General features: G+C 40.7%; 1 protein-coding gene across 2 annotated transcripts in view; it reads right to left on the reverse strand.

The window, feature by feature from the left end:
- Positions 1 to 9,842: 9,842 nt before the first annotated feature.
- Positions 9,843 to 19,246, reverse strand: part of CTPS2 (CTP synthase 2) — a 59,431-nt gene continuing 50,027 nt past the window's right edge. Inside the window, exons 18-20 of one of the 2 annotated variants that reach the window (XM_041399701.1) lie at positions 14,905 to 14,910; positions 13,077 to 13,187; positions 9,843 to 11,432 (exon numbers count right to left, since the gene is read on the reverse strand). In XM_041399701.1, the coding sequence (XP_041255635.1) occupies positions 13,118 to 13,187; positions 14,905 to 14,910 (76 nt within the window). In that variant the 3' untranslated portion in view covers positions 9,843 to 11,432; positions 13,077 to 13,117. The remainder of the gene's footprint in view (positions 11,433 to 13,076; positions 13,188 to 14,904; positions 14,911 to 19,246) is intronic. The other variant, XM_041399702.1, reaches the window with a different exon arrangement.

The raw sequence follows: 19,246 nt of genomic DNA on the forward strand, positions 1-19,246 counted from the left end.
TAACATTATAGTGTAATTTGGCCTTTGGGATATGGTTTTACATAGGGTAGACCAGCACTTGCAAATTTTTTTTAATATTCTTTTCTCCCAAATATGTTACACATAACCAAATTCAATATTTGGATTTTCAAATCTGCACTAAGCGGAAATGACTATGAGCATACATGACAGTAGGCTGCTTCTGGACTCCAATTCAGAAACATAATTTTTTCTAAAGTGATATATTAAACACTTCAGAATTGCTCATCTCTACTGTCTATCTTTTTAAAACAGATTATAGGGTCTTTATGATAAGAGCTCTGTCACATTGACATGCCATAAGGCTGTGATTGTAGTAAGAGATTTGGGAGGTTGAAAAAATACAATTATTATAATAATTTTCGTCCTGTTGTCATAAGAAAGAAATTACTTCTCTGACTGCAGCATTTTTCCCTATCCCATCCTCAGTCTGCCAGTTCTCACAACTCTCAGGAATTTTCAAACAAGTGCAACAAAGAAACATGGGTGTCAGAAATGTTTAATTCCTCCAAACTTCATGGAAATAGGTCAGAAATACTTAGGTAAAAGGCAGTTTTTACTGCCAAAAGGCACCAGAGAGTTGGGCAAGTGCTACATTTAGGCTACACTGCTGCCAAAGCAAGTTTAGGCTGCACTGATGCTAGGAGCACTTTTGGCCTGAAGTCACTGGCAACTGCTCTGGGGCTCACCCCCACCTCTGATGGCAATGAGAATTAAAAAAAAAAAAAGAAAAGGGCTTAAAAGGGCATTTAATGTGCTCCAAAGCACACATCCTCCACAGCTGTCTAGAACACTGGGCACAAATAAAAACAACACCTCAGCTGCAAAGTCACCTTTGGGAAAGACTCAGTGGAGACCCCGTGTTTAATGAAGATCACACCAGGAGTAGATTGAGGCAACCAAGGCAAGTAGATCAAGACAAACTAAACAAGTAGCCAGTATTTGAATTCACCGAGGCTAGGATTTTACATCTAGGGAATGCCTTTTCACAGTTTCTATGGCATTTTCATGTCAATTAAGCCAAAATGAGATTCTAGTCTCCTTGGCTGTGGGAAATAAACTGAAGCCAAAATATGTTGCTTAGAGGCAGTGACTGAAATCAAATGGAAATTCAGAAGAATGTGTCATTATTTCTAGATGACTAAAGAAAACAGCATATAAAAGAGCAAAATCATATATTTTACTTTCAGACTGGTTCTCCTACAAATAAATAGCAAAATCCCCAGCAGGTAGTAAGGACAACCAGACTGTGTGAAAGCAAAAATGTTCCAGGTTCCCCCCAAAAAGAAATTGCCCTACAAAGAATTTGACAAGCACACATCACTTTTTAAAAAACTCACTGGCAATAAGAATTTTTTATTTAGTAGATTGAAACTAGGAAAAAAATAGTGATATTTCATCTCAGAAGAGGGAAATTCTGGGTTATGTTCTGGAATTCAATTCTTAACAAACAAACGCATTATTAAATAACTAGTAATTTAGGCATCTAAAATGGTTATCCTGTGGTAGCACCTCAGTCCTGTGTTATAGATTCACTGTAATATACAAATCTTTAATTGTAAGTTGGCAGTAGAAGGTCCTTTGTGGTAATTTAGCTTTAAAGCAATTACGTTCTTAGTGCCACTGTAGCAAAAATTTTTCCTACCATTTTCAGTTTAGCTGAAGGGAGAAGGCCAAATGTTGCCTTTGGGCACCTGAAGCTGGAAGTAAGGAATGGGAACAAAAGCTCTGCCTTGGATTTCCAGAGGGTGGTCTTTGGACTGTTCAGGACACTGGTTCAGAGAGTCCCTTGGGAAAAAGCCCTCAGGGTCCATGGAGGCTGGACATACTTTAAATGAGGAAATCTTGATGGCACAGGAGCAGCTCATCCCTATGTGCTGAAAAATAAGCCAGTGAGGAAAACCAGTCAGGCTAAACAGAAAGCTTTCCCTTGAACTCAGGGGAAAAAAGAGAGTTTGACTTATTTAGTTAAGGTATTTGGAAGAAGGGGCAGGCAATTCAGGAAGAGTACAAGGATGTTGTTAGGTCATGTAGAGAGAGAATTAGAAAGGCAAAAGCTCAGCTAGAACTCAATCTGGCCACTGCTGTGAAAGATAATAAAAAAGTGGGTTTATAAATGCATTAACAACAAAAGGAGGGCTAAGGAAAATCTGCATCTTTTTTAGATGTGGAGGTGAACATTGTTATCAAGGGTGAGAAAAGGACTGAGATGGAAAGGCTGGAAAATGCCTTCTTTGTCTCTGTCTTCCACAGAAAGTCAGGTTATCCTCTGGGCACCTGGCCCTGTGAGCTGGTAGACAAGGATGGGGAGCAGAATAGACACCCAGCAAGCCAGAAGAAGTAGCAGTGACCTGCTATGCCACTTAAATGCTCACAGGTCTGTGGGGACAGATGGGATCCAGCCTGTCCTCGGTGCTAGGAAAGGTGATGGAGCTGCTCATCCTGAGTACCATCATGTGGCACACACAGGTCAGCCAGGGGATCAGGCCCAGCCAGCACAGCCAGCCAGCACAGCCAGCATTTAGGAAAGGCAAGTCCTGCTTGACCAACCTGACCTCCTTTTATGACCAGGTGACCTGCCTGGTAGGTGAGGGGAAGGTTGTGGATGTGCCTACCTGGAGCTCAGCAAACCCTTTGCCACACCTCTCACAGCATTTCCCTGGAGCAGCTGGCAGCCCGTGCTTTGGATGGGTGGCCTCATTGCTGGGCTAAGAACTGGCTGATGGCAGGGCCCAGGGAGTGCTGGTGAATGGAGAAAAGTCCAGCTGGTGGCTGGTCACCAGTGGGGTCCCTCAAGGCTCATTATTTAATACCCTTATCAATGATCTAGATGAGGAAATCAAGTGCACCCTCATTCAGTTTGTAGATGACACCAAGATGTGCAGGAGGGAGCGTTGATCTGCTGGAGTATAGGAAGGCCCTGCAGAGGGATAGGGATTTTTGGGGTGAAGTAGTGTTTTTATTGATCAAGATATACTGCTGGGAAAAACAAACTAAATTTCAAGTACACAAGTTCTCCTTCAGATGACCCAAAACCTTGTCAAAACACTTCTAAATAAGTATTTCCATTTCATGAAAACAGTTACATGGGCCATCAAGTTTGCTTCTCCTCTAACTTCACAGTCAAAATGTTAACCCATGTGCAAAAAGTCAGCAAAGCAGAGGGTATTAATTCAGACACTCATTCTTTTATCAAGTTCATGTTCCTGAACACTACAGCAAATATTACCAGAATTTTTTAAGCCTGTACAGTAGGAAAAAAAAATGACATAAATTAGCAGCCTTGTAAATTAAGGCTCCTTACTATTAAAGAACAAAACAAACAGACTGGGTAATGGTCTTTTATCTTTTTCACACTCTAATATTCTTCTCACACAATGAGACAACCAACAGATGTTGAACAAATCATCTTGGAAAAAGCAATTTCAGAGGACTGCCACTGGCACATTTAAATTTGTACCTAGATTTTTACTTAATACAGTCATATTTTAAGCTATGATCTTGGTTGAACTTTTACATTTGCAGCACTGCAACAATATAAAAAGCACACAAGCATGACCTTTGTGTGATTCCTCTGACCTGCCCTAATAAGCTTTCTGTCAAAAGTCTCAAATAAAACAATCCCAGGAGTGCTACACACTTCTCAAATTAACAAGCAATCATGTCTCTGTTCCCCAGCAAAGTCAGAGCTGCATTACCCTGAGTAAAGAGCAAATCATTACATGGATAGTCTCATCCCTAATTCACTTAGTTATGTGAGTAGCAAAACTCCTAGATCCTGCCCCTCAGGAGGTCTGATTCTCTCCTGCTCACGATACTACACTACTGTCGAACTTCATGTAGCCAGGAGAGCTCTGTATCTTTAGTGAGTTGGAGAGAAATCATTGTTGGTCAAAACAGAATCACAGAATCACAGAATAATGAGGTTGGAAGAGACCTCTAAGATCATCGAGTCCAACCTATGCCCTAACGCCTCAACTCAGAATCCAGACTATAGCACCAAGTGCCATGTCCAGTCTTTTTTTAAACACATCCAGAGATGGTGCTTCTACCACCTCTCTGGGAAGAGCATTCCAGCACTTTATTTTTCTGTCAGTGAAAAATTTTTTCCTAATATCCAACCTATCCCCCCCCTGACGTAGCTTGAGACTGTGTCCTCTGGTTCTGTCAGTTGCTGCCCGGTGGAAGAGACCAACCCCCACCTGTCTACAACCTTTCTTCAAGAAGTTGTAGAGAGCAATAAGGTCACTGCTAAGCCTCCTCTTCTCCAGGCTAAACAACCCCAGTTCCTTCAAATGTTCCTCAACCTTTCTTTCTTAAAGTTCACGTAAAACTGAAAGGAGATGGTCTCAAGAGTGATATCCCTTTAAGTTTGTAAACAAAAGTTTGGCAGTAAGATAACATACACAGAACAATCTTTAAATTGTTAACCTTCTTCAAACTCAATTATCCACTAGCACTGTCCAAACTTTGTAAAAGGTGGCACATTATGCTCCCAAGACTAAACACAGGCCACACTAGCCAGGCACAAGCCTTAGAAGTCAATGTTTTGACTGTTCAAAATTTTGGATGCCTTTTCAATTTCTCAAACCTAGAGACTCAACCAAGGCATATTATTAGACAGGTATGTTAAGAAGAGTTCAAGCTCTTCCAGGCACTGGAACTATGCTGAGAACAGTTTACTTTCATGTGTACAGGCTTCCTTCTATCCCTTTTTGGGATAAAATAAATTAAAATCCTGGGTAGGACAGATGATGAGTAGCATATCCAGCAGAGGAAAAGATAATAAGCTAGTGCCTGAGGCTGGCACTAGCAGCAACACAAACTGGCACAGGTTCTTAACAACCAGCAGGGACAATAACTGAATGGTGAAGCAATGATGCAGCAACTTCCATCCATAGGGGAGAAAAAAGAGGGGAGGTGCTGTCACTCCTTTCTGTTCAATCTGTGCCACCCCAGAGAAAAGGATTCAAAACTTACTTGCACAAAACCAGAAAGCTTCTTCTTTATGGTTTAACAAATGGGAGTCCTCTACCCTGGCTCCTTTTCCAATGACAGTTTCTGTCTTTTGTTCAGTATCTATTTAAAATTCATCAGTCTATAAAGATATGGGCTCAGGTGCTCTCCCTCCCTCCCTCCCTCTCAAGGAACCTCTTGTTGCATGACCTGCAGAATCATATCCTTGCTGTTTTTCCAGCACAGGACCAGTGGGGATTTTGGCAGATGGCCCTGGTGTTATGAGAGCCATGAACACTGGTACTGAGAAGTGGCTTCAACCTGGAGGAGTGGGCAGCCCCCAGAGGAGAGCGGGCCTGGCTGCTCCTGAATCGCGGGAGGAAACTGGTCATGTCTCCTACATCCTGGGGAAGTGCCCTGAGAAACAGATTGTTGTTTTTCCAGGGAGGGTGGCACTACATGGTAACTCATGATGACAGATTCTGCTGCTGCTGCTGTGTCTTGTGTGGAGCTGGTCCCAGCAAGAGCAGACAGAGATGTTTACCCAAGCACCCACACTGGGGACACACAGGGACAGGCCCCTGGCTGGGCTTCAGCAAGAAAGGGTTGCTACATTCAAGGCTTTGACTAACACAAAAGTGGGTTTGAGGCCCAAGAGAAGAATGGATTTTGCATTCTGGGGAAGTTCAGGCTGTCCAGGGGTGAGTCTACTCAACTGAGCCCCCAGAAACCAGGGAGCCAGATACATCTAGCTGATAAGTAACAAAGAGTAGATGGTAGTGACTGATTCCCAGTTCAGCACCTACACCTATCAGGACCTATCAGGAATGGAATCATCTGACCAAACATACATTATCAGATGCTACGATGCCCGACGGGTGGGAAGAATGATGCACAGAACTCCATGATATCAGAAGGATAATTAATTACTTTATTATACTATAACTACATTACAGAACATTACATTAACAAGAACTATCATTAACTAACTCATGACTGTCTCCAAACCAACGCTCCACACAACTTGGACTTGATAGGCTAATTAACATAAACAATCTCTACTAGAATCTAATTACCAAATTCCTTCAGGTAAACAACCTTCTCAACACATTCCACATGTGCAAACACCAGGAGCAGCAAATGAGATAAGAATTGTTTTGGCAATTCTTTTTTTCTGCTTCTCTCACAGCTCCTCTCTGTTCAGAGGGCATGTGAATACCACATCGTGTATCTCAGCCATTTGGGCCAGGCTCTTTTTTAAGTTCCATGCCAAGAAAGAAACAATACCCACAGGTAATTCATCTGATCTGCTAAGGCTAACTGAGAAGTTCGGACAAAAGGAGCCTGTGGTGAGTAGCTCACACATAGGCATGGATATTTAGCAGTGCAGGTGCTGATACAAGCATGGCCCACAAGGCCATGTCTGTGATGCTGTATTTTGCAGTGCCCCATCACCCAAGTAGGACACTTACCAAGCTCAAAGAGGACCAGGCCAGGTGACTCCAGGATTCTGCTGCCTGGTTTCTGGTCTTATGTGAGAACACATCCCCAGCAACTCGGAGCATGGTGCCTGTGTGGAACCCTGAGTGTCAATGTGTTCGCGGGTCCCAGGACAAGGGAAGAGATAAATCTGATGCCATATATCTTAGAAGGCTGACTCATTATATTATGGTATTGTATTATATTAAAAATGCTATACTAAAGCTATGCTAAAAAGAATAGAGAAAGGAATACATCAGAAGGCTAGCAAAGGAATGAATAATAAAAACTGCTGACAGAGAGTCCAACACAGCTGGACTGCAATTGGTCATTAAGTCAAAACAATTCACATGAGACCAATCAAAGATGCACCTGTTGGTAAACAACCTCCAGACCAAATTCCACAGCAATCAGATAGTTATTTTTTACATTTCTTTTCTGAGGCTTCTCAGCTTCTCAGGAGAAAAATCCTAGCGAAAGGATTTTCATTAAATATCACAGTGGCACTTGAGGAAGACTTCAACAATAAAAACAAACAAACCAAAAACCCCATGACAACAACAAAAAGGCTGATAGGAAGGTGAGTACAACACCCATACAGAGGCATTCTGTGGCAGTGTTCTTCCCTGGGTGGGTTCAGAACTGAATTACACCAGGTTTTGGAATGAATCTTCAAATTTTATTCCTGAACAGGGTCTGAGGTCTGGTGCACACCAGCTGCTGTGGGAAATCAATCACATGTAGCGAGAAGGTTTGCTCCAAAACTGCACTATTCTCCAAATTGCAAATCTATACTTGGGCAATGAGGACCATGTTCCAAAGGTAGCACAAGTGGTATTCAAACAAGACGACACCTGAGGTCATATTTTTATTGCTCAGATTGACTCTGTGAAATCAGGGATTATTGAAGCTGCAATTGGATGAGGATACAGAAGCTCGGAGCAGACTATCCCAACTATTCCTTTAAATATATGGAGTCTTGGATTATGCTTTAATCCAAGACTTGACTTGGTCCTTAGGTTAGCCAAAGGATGCTACTGTGAACTTCATTAGTATCTCCCAACTTTTCTTAAATTATTAACTGAGGGTCCGTAGAAGCAGAAAAGATAGCCTTACCTTTCCAGGAGCACTCCTGAAACACACAATGTTGTCCACACTTCAGGAAAAACTGGTTTTCTAGGCTCTGATCCAAATTTGTGAGAGCATGTTACCAGGAGTCCAGTAAGGCAACCAATTTCTTCAAATGAATTAGGATGTTACAAGCAGGGAAAATATTCCATATACAAACAAATCATCAAAGTCTAAAGATTAAAGTACACAATTTTTACAAGATGAAAGACATTTTAATAGACTTTATTCCAGCAGTAGGTCAGCTAGGTCACAGCAGGATGTTAAATGCTGCAATCCCTGAGGTATTTTAGAGAGCAAGAAACCAGACAGTACTGAAGATGACTGACTTACTTTTATATGAATAAAGAACAATAGAACTGGTCCACTCCTGTGTTCCATGAAAAGTTAATAATTTTAATTCACATTAAAAGCAAATTTAAAAAGTTTAAAAAAAAAAAGTTTGCAGATAAAATCAAGACAATCAACCAGAAATTGGAAAATAGCATTTCTGGAATTGCTATTCAGAGGGAATTTCCAACTGAGGCAACATAGACATTTTCTTTGGACATCTAATAGATGCTGATGTAAATATTCTGAGCCATTTTAGGGCAGCTATACAAATATGAACCTGCTGCATAGCAGAACATACGCAGACTCTTTTAATGTAATTATTTTAGATGAGCTCTCAATTCATTTCACCTTGTTAGCACATGCTAGTTACCAATTCAGACACAACTGAATACCTGAAAAATCTAGACAGTACCCAATAAAGGGAGAAATATCTGAATAAAAGTTCATTGTCATCAAAAAATACAAAGGTTTCTAGCTGAGAAAATGTGAGAAATCCCTGAACAAAGTACCAACCATGTCAACATTAGCGATAGGGTGAAGTGATAAGAGGAAGAGTTTGTCTGCAAGTTACCACAGAGCTAACAGCTACCAATTCACTTTGCAAGCAGGGAAAAACCAAGCACTGTATAGAATAAAATGCTGAGGCACAGAAATGCACCATAACTCCCATGCAGATGTCCCAGGGAAGAAGCTGCCTTCTACTTGTGTGCAAGGGTGAGGTGTTATTCAGTCCTAGATACAGAAACAATGGCATCATTTGTTAACTTCCCTGTCAAACTGATTGAGTGAGCTTCTGCAGCATGTTGGAAGAGGCCACATGTTCTCTCCAGAGCAATATTGTTCTGATTGCCCCTTGCTCCACCTCACTCCCTTTCTCAGATGATTTTGGTCACCTCACATATGCAGACAGTGGGAAATGAGCTTCAGCCAGTCCCACACAGGTTTCCACAGCTCCTGTTCACCTGTGCTGCTCTGCCTCTGCTGCCAGCTCAGAAGTCCTCTAGGCTGTAATCACACTCTACTGTCATTGATACACACAGATTTTGGGGAAAACCTTTCATTTGCGTTGCCATGACAGCTGTAACAGCTCTCCTGAGCTCAGGTTGGTATGTCAGTTGTTGCTCTTACACTTGACTCTCCTTTATTTCCTCTACATCATTTTGGGCAGCAAGACCCTGCCCTTATAATTGTTGACAATCTGCCTTTTCTCTCCTGAAAACATCCTTTAGCTTTGGGCTGCAATTGCTGCTTACACAGGGTCTTGCAGAAAACTCCACCTCTACTTTTAAGGTATTGCTCAAAACTTCCCGTGTCTTCCTGGAAAGCTAGGGCTTAGATGCCTCTAGAGGATTTCAGAAGTAGTATGCCAGAGTCCCATGATCTCAGGCCACAGTAAGCCTTTTTTGGTACTACTCTGAGTCAACAGTCACACTCTGCCTGATATTAATATGGCTTCAGAAAAACAGCAACCTAATGCAGCATCTGGCCCACCCTCCCACAAGAACGCCCTGATGAGGAACAGTCTGTTTGGTCAAGCAAATCCTCCTCACTAGATCCAGCCTCTGCAGGCATTACACACAAGCACATGAAGGTTATGTCTCCAAGCAGGTAAATAAGGGGAAGCAACCTCAGCTTCAGGGTACACATTAAGTACACTGGGCAGGTGCTAAAGGAGCTCACCTGTAAAGCTGACAGTGAAACAGGAACCCCACGCTGCCCAGATGCAACACTGGACTGCAGACACTCAGTGAGATACAGTTCTGTGCACAGAATCAGTCAAGTGCAATACCTACCCTGCAGTCCCATCCAAACTTGGATGCTGCTCCCCTTCTTTACAAACAAGCACAGCTTCATGATTAAATGATGAATTTTCTTTAACACCACAGTTCACAATTGGCAGCATGATTCTTTAGCAGGTACCCAGACACTTCCAAATAACACAATTTATTGAAAATGTTTTGAAAATACATTTGCACATTACAGACAATCTTAGGAAATTCTTCACTTTTCACAAAGCAGTGGCCAGTGTCTCTCATGGGGGAAGACATACAGTGACACCAATTCTGCTGTCATTATTTCTAAGGCACATATTCACAAACTACTTTAGGAAAGTGCAGCCATAAAAATACATTTTATGTTTCATTACCATTAAAGCTCCTTTTAGTGAAAAGACAAATTTGCTATGTAACCTGAGATTTTCTAGAACAATGCACAGCTCTCAAACTTGCTGGTTTACAAAGCTGTAATAAGGAACATGGTGCTTCTTGTTTTTGTGTAGATGTTGACTTTTGATGAATTAAAGAAGACACTTTACCCAAAACCAAAATGAAAACCAGCTCTCAAAACTGAGAATTTTTCTTTATAGCAAAGTGTGCCCCAAGCATCTGGAGCCCATCAGTTCCATAGCTCAGATTCAGCTTCCGTGACAAGTGTGATACTGCCCCAATGCTACATGGGATCCTTACACCTTAATGCTGCCTTACACCCAGAGCAGAACCTCTCACCTTCCTCCTCTGTCCCAGTGGGTTCAGGCTCCAGCCCTGGCCTGGCAGGGCTGCCTGAGTTGTGATGCAGTGGAATAACCTGTGATTTCTAAATTAAAACACATCAATCCATTCGGGGAAAAGTGCTACAATGATGGAGTGGTCACATGATGCAGGAAAACAAAGGTGAACCTTACTTAATTTGCTTCATACTTATTTACTGCAACTAACTGAGTGTGGCACAGCTGGAGCCCAGATAACACCCCAGGTTTATGACTGTTTTTTCTACAACTTTCACAAAAGTGTTAAAACTGGAGTTTAATATATGAACGAATTTACTTTCTCTCTTACAAAATACAAATGTGAAACCACCTTCTAATATCACTTCTGTAATTTTGTAGGTCAGAATTATGTTGAGCATTATCAGACTTCCAGGAGAAATACAGCAAATGAATTTATGTGAAACCAAATCTCTTATAAAAGCAAAATGAAAAAACTTGTATCCAACATTAATTACTATAATCACACAGGGCTGAGATACAGCAACCATTTTTCATTTGTACATATAGAACAGCAAAAAAAAGTAATAAAAATATATATACAAGCTCAATAGGAAAAAAAACTGAAATGGTTTTCTACTGCTCAAGAGAAAGACAATTTTCTCTTAAATGCTTTAGTGCATTCCCCACCTAATTTCCAAGAACTAATGCATTTATTCTTCCTGTTCCAAGGCCAACTGAAACCAGTCAAATCTTTCTTCAAATCAAGAAAGCTGTGAACTAGTGAATTGATACATATTCACCTGAGATCATTCTGAAATATAGCACAAGATAATGATGATTAACAGCTAAGGTGCACAACCATTTAGTAACTTTTGAAACAGCATTTACATAGAACAGTTTTTGCTACAGAACAGTAAAACTGTCATCTGTAATGAGAATTATTGAACATAGCAGAGGAAGAAACAGTATGAGAACTGCAAGCAGCTTACTCTTCTACTTTCTTCTACTCAATATTGTCCTGTTCTCAAGTTTTCTGTAACATAAAGAGGGAGAGGAAGGAAGAATAAATGTAAAAATATCAATTATTAAAAATATTTCATCTTTAACTCAGTTTATTTCATGCTTATGTAATTTTCACTCAAATTTGTTGACTCATTTCAAAGTAGTCATATGTAAATTCTACAAGTAGATGCATTTTACCTAAAGTGAAACCACAAAGCTAAATATGATCTACATGTGTATCCAGCTCTGATTAATGTGTAGAATTAACCATGAGATTAAAAAAAAAAAAAAAGGCAATGCTTTTCTTAATTTTTGATATCTGGATTTAGTTATTTAATCTTTTCTACAGTAATGCTGTTGAATAACAATTGTTATCCACCAGCAACATGTTCAGACACCATCAGCTTGGCTACTGATAACCGCTCAAAAGCATCACAAAAGGACATTCATCCAAGTACTGAAAAAGTCACACTGCAAGAGTAAACAGAGAACTACCATTCATAAAGGTAGTTCCTCCATTGAGGAAAGCCAGGGCTTTTCCAGAGGGACTGTCCTGTACCTTGTGTTGGTCTCAAGAAACAGAACCATTGTGATGTTTGGAGGTGGGAAGGATCCAGGCAAGAGTGAAAAGGAACATTTTGTCTACTTCTTTTTGGTTATTTTAGGACAGGCATCAGTACTGTATGTACATGTACCAGGTCATTACATCTCTTAACATTCTGTTCTTTGCTCTCATGATTTGGATGGATCATTATCTTCAACATGTAGCACAGGAGAGCAAAAAGGAATTAAATTGAAAATCACAGAAGAAACGCATGCATCTAAGGACTGAACTCCAATTTCTAGTCTCATGTCACTACTTGGATCAGGAACCATTAGGCAGAAATGCTGTTCATATGCAGCTTTAATTGTCTGCTAAGCAGAGCTGCTCAGTGTCAACACCATGTGCGACATAATCAGAGGGGAAAGTTGTGCCCTCCTCACAAAAGGATGAGAGAGTCATACCAGCCCCAGCTCTGATGAATCTGCAGAGGAAAAATAAAGTAAGACCAAGTTTCAAGCCTAGCTCCTGCAGAGATCAGGCGTCTCACAGGAAATAAAACCTCCAAACTAAAAGGAAATCTATGACTACCATGTTTGCAGGTGAATAAACAACCAATCCAACATCACTCTGGCAAAGCCTATGGCAAACAAAGCTACAATTTGATAAAACCGGTTTGTGTCTCTATCACTCTGCAGATTAAATAAAAGTACTTATGTTGGGATGTGTTGGTTGTATCAATGCATCAAATGCAATTACAGGTGAATATTAAGGCAAAATAAAAAGTAATGTCTACACAGTGTAGTTGAAGTGATTCCAAATTGTAAACTGAAGACACAAAAAAATAAAGTATCATTTAAAAATGTTTTTTCTAATGTATCTTCAAACACTAACACAGCTTGGTTTTGTGCAGCATCCTATATAAAAGATGTATCCAAAATACTTAGCAGACTTTAATATCTCAATTTCAGAGTTAAGCAGAAGAGGAAACAATTAAATGCTACAGATAAGAAAGAAGACATAAGCTCTCAGATGGGACTTGAAACAAATGGGAGAATTAAGTTAACTTTATTTCCTGTTTTAAGTCTAGAATAAATCAGTGTCATAAAGCAGTATCAAAACATTTCAGTTTACCTCAACAGCATCATCCATTTCTGTGCTCTCATATAATCATTTCAGCTTGTGTCAGAATAAGGAAACTCTTTTTCTGGAGAGCTGTCATCACTTAGGTCACTGTAGCTGTCACTGTTGGAACCAATAAGAATTCAGAAAGATCTAAACCAAATATTTCATTTCAAGCCCTCCAACCCATGATGCATATGATCAACACTTTCCTCAAATGTAACCCATTTCCAGAAAACTTCTTTAGGCTCATGCTAAAAACACAGTATTTCAGAACACCTTCCTCTAAAGGAATGGGCTGAAGTCTGGAGTTTAAGACCTGATGCAAAATAACACTCTACCTGATAAACAGTACATTACATTTCTTTTTGCTTGACTCCTGTACATTCATTCTTCATTTTGCTGGTGTTGTGTGTCTAAGATCATGGTTAACAAGATAGATAATAACAGGTATTCAGAGCTAAAATAAAAGGAATTTCTCCCTTATGGTAAAGAAAATCATTGTTTTAACAAGAACAAAAAAAGTTAAGACAACTTTATTAGCTCACAATTCTACACTTAAATTACAGTTCTTGCTCTTTTAGTAACAAAAATAATTTTTCATTGCACCAAGCATTATCCTGACAGTTTTTCTAGAGTTTTATCCCCTTTTATTGTGTCCCGAGAACAGCAGACTGGTTTTCAGAGACCAAATTGCCATGCAAGTGATTGTTTTATAAGTGGTAAGAACAAGGAAACAGTGAAGAACAAGAATCACCACAGTGACTGAGAGAAAGAAGTGCCCACAAACCACATTTTCTGTCAGTGGGATTGGGTCTCCAAGTTTATCTTAAATTTAAGTGCGCTTCAGAAGTGCCTCCAGCCTCAACCCCTCCCTCCTATACCTCATTTTACAGTCTGTTTTCCAGACATTTTGATTTCCCCAGATGAGAAGCCAGCAAAGACAGCCCAGGGAAGAGATAAGCACATTTGAGCAGCAGTAATTGTGGTCAGTCCTGGGACCCTCCAGAGCAGAGGCCACGGTTAGCAGAGCTCAGTGGGGATCCCAGACCGCATTTGCGCGGGAGCACCATGACAGCCCGGGTGCCAGCTCCATGCCAGGCACTACTGCACAGATTTCTTGTCACATCTCCCCTTGACCACACAGCCCTTCATCCTCCAGACAACAGGGCCCCACTCGTGCCATGTTCCCCATCTCTGGGCATGGTCTCCTACTGAGACATCGAGCACGTGGCCCACCCAGACAGACCCTTATCAGTGCCAGAGCCTTATCAGTGACTGCCTGCTGGGCACTGCTACAAGGGAGCCATGCAGCTGGAGATCTCTGATGAGACTGCACTGTGGAACAGAGAAAACTGCACTCAGCTACTCTGCTGCTTGGTACTGAGCACTGCTTTGTAGCCTGAATTTCACCCTCTCTTCTTTGAAGGAAAAGGAAAATTGAAGAAAGAGTAGGTAAAAAACTAGACACTTAAACAGAGTGGGACAGGAGGAATGACACCAACAGTCACCTCAATGAATTTCTACCTCTGTTAGAAAATTTTCCCACAGATACAGCAAGTCACTGTACCAAATTTCTGTAAAACAGCATAGATATTCTGGCTGTCCTAACATTAAGTCTTTGTCCACAGCATTCTGACCTTTTCTGCATTACACACACACTGCTGATGTGGTTCTTATAAAGGGTGTGTCACATCAGGCTAGTGTGAAATGCTCAATTTGATCATTTCATCAGCTGGTGATCAATTACACAGTTCAAGTGAGGAAAGTGTTGTTAACAGTATGATCAAGCATGCCAGATGCACACAGACAAACACAACATCACCAACGTTGTACTTACTTTTTTCTGAAAGTACCCATGGAAACATGGAACAAAAATTCAGTATTATTAAAACAGTTTTGCATTTTTACATCACAGCAAAATAGCAAATATTGTCCACAGAACAGAAAATAAAACTGATGGTAGAGAACTGCACAATCTTGTGACAGCAATAATTTAAGTCAAAAGTCTTCAGAGAACTTTTTTTTTTTTCATTAGCTCTGCTGCCCAGTGGCAAACATAGCCCCAAATCATGCCAGAGCTCTGTAAACAACACAGTATGGAAGCCAGATGCTTAAGTAGAAGTGCTCACCAACCAAAGGGGTGAGTGGAGAACTGCCCAGCTTCATCTCCAGGAGGCAGCCAGGTGCTGATCCACACCCAGCACTCTCCTCACAGGTCCTCCCCCACTCAGGTTTTAGAGGGATTTGCCCACAGAAGTGGATGCTTCTGTGATTTCACTGACTTACCACCCAAACTTCTTAAGCCTGTTTTCAGTTTGCCAAAGCTGAGGCTCACCTGGCCACTAGTGCAGAGGCTTAACTTAACTCAGCTGATGACAATTTTGTCCCTGCTCCCACACTGCCCAATTTCAGTACAAGATTTGACACCAAATCCCAGAGAAGGGCTGTCATCATCACATTCTTGACTTCTGCAGTAGCACCTCACCATCTCCCCTACTTTAGAGCTGCTCTATGGGGTGTAAGTCAGTTTTATATCTCACAAGCAGGCCACAGGGCAAGGAAGGCAGGGGGAAACCCAGGTAAGGATCAGCCCTTGGACTTCAGACTCAGGTAGCTGCCAGCCTCTCAGTTTCAGTTGCTTGAATGATATGTCTAAGCATACCCAGAACATGTGGCATCATCTTAAAAATAACAACTTGGGCCCCAAGGAAACCTGAACTTAAATAGTTAGGCTGCCAGTGGACTTGAAAGCAAACAGGGACTCGTGAAACTTGTCATATCTACACCTGTGTGTTACAGCTTCAAGCCAGCACTGGTGTCGGGTTTCTGAGATTTACTCTGATATCAAATATATTAGTATCATGTGTCATCTGAAGGAAAACTGTAGGTGGCATTAACCAGAAGCAAGCCATCTTTTGTCTTTGGAATAAATGTGTGCTTTGCTCCAAATTACAATGAGTTGTACACAGACACTAAACACAAAACCCAAATGGATGCTTCCTGCTCACAGTTGGTAATATTAAGTAACCTTACTTAAATCTGCTGGCTCTGAAAATGGTGGTGGTGAGAAACCAAATAAACGCAGCTTTCTTTAATGAAATTATTTTTCACACTGAGCTAACCCCTGAAAAAATATGCTTGCATTTGCTTCAGCAAGTTTTCTCTTAGTCTGTGTTCAAATTAATCAGTAATTATCTTGTGCAGGAGCCTGACACCCACTTAATCTTTTTTGTAACAATTCTTACAAAAGTGGACTCCAACAAGGAGCTACTGCGCAGATCTGAGGCCACCAGTTCTAAGACCTAACCCCAACAGGTTTTGTTTGGTTGGTTGGTTTTGTTTGTTTGTTTTTGGGGGATCTCAAGTATAAAGTGGAAGCCAAGGGAAAAAAAAACATAACAAAACTCAATCCAGTGACACTGGATCTAGTCAGTCACTGTAGATGAAGAATTTTGGTCACTTCACTTCTGTAAAATGGGTACTCTGTGAACTTTCTGGTTTTCACTTGGAAAATCCAGATCAATATACTTTAGAAACAAAGCAGCAGTTTCAGGGAAGCTTTTCTTTCATTCATTTTTAATGTACAATTGACAAAAAACTCCTTTTGCAGAAATATAAGGAATTAAAATAATTGCTTCAGTAATGCTATACCCTGCAAGATGCCAAGCTAAGTGCATTTCTTCCTCAGAGCAAATTAAAGATACATGAAGTACAGATAAATTTAGTACAGGCTGCAGTTGTTTAAGCTGTTTAGCTTTTGAGGACTCAGCAAAATGAAATAATAATGCAAATTATTATAATATATTTCCCAAAAAAAAAGCTGAATTATTAAAATTATGATGCCATTAAAACATTATTTTGAATAAATGCATATTTGATTGTACAATGGTTATAACTGCAGACACCCATATTCTTGGTACAAATTTTTATGATCGTTACATGGTCATAAAAATCATAGATATCATTTACAGTCATAAAAATTTTATCTATCATTTAAAATCATGATCATCATTTAAAGTTATGGTCATCATGATACAACCCTATGCCTCCATAAAACATCATTTCATTTGGGAATCCCTCAGCACAAACCCAAAACTCCCCAGTTCTGACCTGCAAGCCACCTGCCCTCACATAACTGGACCCAAGATAATATCTTCATCTGGGACAGGCACCAGCAATCTCTCCCCACAATCACTGGAGAGAAACAGGCTCTGGCAGCATGTAATGCATAACTGACCCACAGAACAGTGATAATGAGCTACTTGGTGCCTTAAAGTGCATTTTCACTTAACAACTTACAGAAAAAGACTTCAGGTCACTAGCTCAGAAGGGTTTTCACTGTAAACATCTAACATTTAAATGGCAAAGTCAGCTGACATAACTAGCCATTACTAAGTGCCAGTATGGTTTAGAAAGGATTTCCTTTAAAACTTTTCTGAAGTTTTCTGTAAGAGCTCTGAGGGTAACAGGGTCTTTGCTGTCCCAGCCATCCCCACCTGGGACCTGCACCACTGGAAGGTCACTGGAGCCAGAGCACTTGTCTTCTGTGGCAACTGTGGTCCTGACTGAGGACACCACCCTCACCAGGACAGCTCCCACCCCTGGCTCCTGGAGTGCCACCTTGCGTGGAGCAGCCCCTCTCTTGCTGCTCTCCTGACAAATCACATTTCCTTCAAGTTACATGCCTGGATTCAGCCAATGGCAGAAGCGTGACGCTGTCCCAAATGTGTTCTCAGCTGGGGACAACACACAGGGGACATCAGGCACCAGAATGTGTCACACAGGCTGTTTTCTGTCCTGTTCATAGGTGCTTTCCTCCACAGCTGATCTGAGAGATAGCTGGACCATGCTGATGCAGTAAGCACCATATGGGCAAATTTTGTGAGGGTTTTGGTGTTCTATTTAATGCACCATTCCTTCTGTTCTCTGACCACTTTTGTTCCTTGTCTCTGAACACAGCTCATAGGTCATCTTTCATTAATATTTTTCCCAGAACTCAAGAGTACTCTGTGACTAGATGGCATTGGATTTGGTGCTTCACATTAGCATATCCACTAATGCTTTGCAAAGGTTTTTTTTGGCAGTAGCCAGTGTTGCCTACACTTACTCACCTAGGAACACCTCTCATTTCCTACATTTCCTCCCTTGTACTGGATATTTGTGTTTAAATTATTTATCTTTAGCTTCTTATCCTCTTCCTCCAGAGATGTCATTATATTCAGCAGAGATTACTAAATTCCCTATATATTTTTTGTCGCTTCTTTGTTCTGAATAGCACTTTCAGCTCTTATTCAAATGACATTATTTGCAAATATAATTAATGCACTCGGGCTTACTCTTGCAGGCCATTAATAAAGGTGCTGGTTGTACACAAAGAAGAAATAAAGCCTGCTGATGCTTAACTGGATAAGGGGGAAAAAACAAACCAAAACAAGCAACATGGCTTTATTGTACACCAGTGATTTTGCAACCCATATTATACTGTTCCCAAAGACAAGTCAGTTTTTATTATTTTTTCAAATGAAACTATGTAAATCTCAGTGAAAGCTAGCAACATTACATGTGAAGTTCCCCTCTTCATCCACTAGTTTCCTATTAAAACCCTTTGTTTTCTCTTCTAAAGCAGCTTATTTGTGGGTATTGTACACTTTGAGTCTTATGTAGTTTTGGTCTTCTCAGTCCTTGAAAATGAAAATGTAAACTGGCAGCCTCCCACCACATTCCTCACTTCTGTACAAAATGGTGACTTCAGTATTTCCGTGGAAAGGTTTGGAAAAGGTCATGATCTAAAGCCATTCACAAGGAATGAAGAGCAGGGCTTTGATGGTTGGGCACTTGTGCCATAAAGCACAAGCAGCTGAAACCACAAAGGCAACTTGGATGCCCAACTAGTACTTCAGGTAAATAAGTAACAATTAATCACTGCGTTACTCTGATCCTTTGGTCAGTTCTTGACTGTCTCTTGGTGTATACACCAATGTTTCTAGGAATTAAATTTCTCCCAGAGGATGCATCCCAGTCTCAAACTAGGTATGTTCATGCCTATGTGGGCCTATGTCTGTATCAGACTAGGCCTTACAAAAATTTAAGAGACAGTTTATTCACTTTCATTTATTTAGGGCACTCTCCCAGAAGTTGTAATGCATCTTTGAAGTTATCATTAGCTTTGCTTACAAGCT

The sequence above is a fragment of the Onychostruthus taczanowskii genome, unplaced genomic scaffold (genome assembly GCF_017590055.1).
Source record: "Onychostruthus taczanowskii isolate IOZ18803 unplaced genomic scaffold, ASM1759005v1 scaffold17, whole genome shotgun sequence".
Classification (NCBI taxonomy): domain Eukaryota; kingdom Metazoa; phylum Chordata; class Aves; order Passeriformes; family Passeridae; genus Onychostruthus; species Onychostruthus taczanowskii.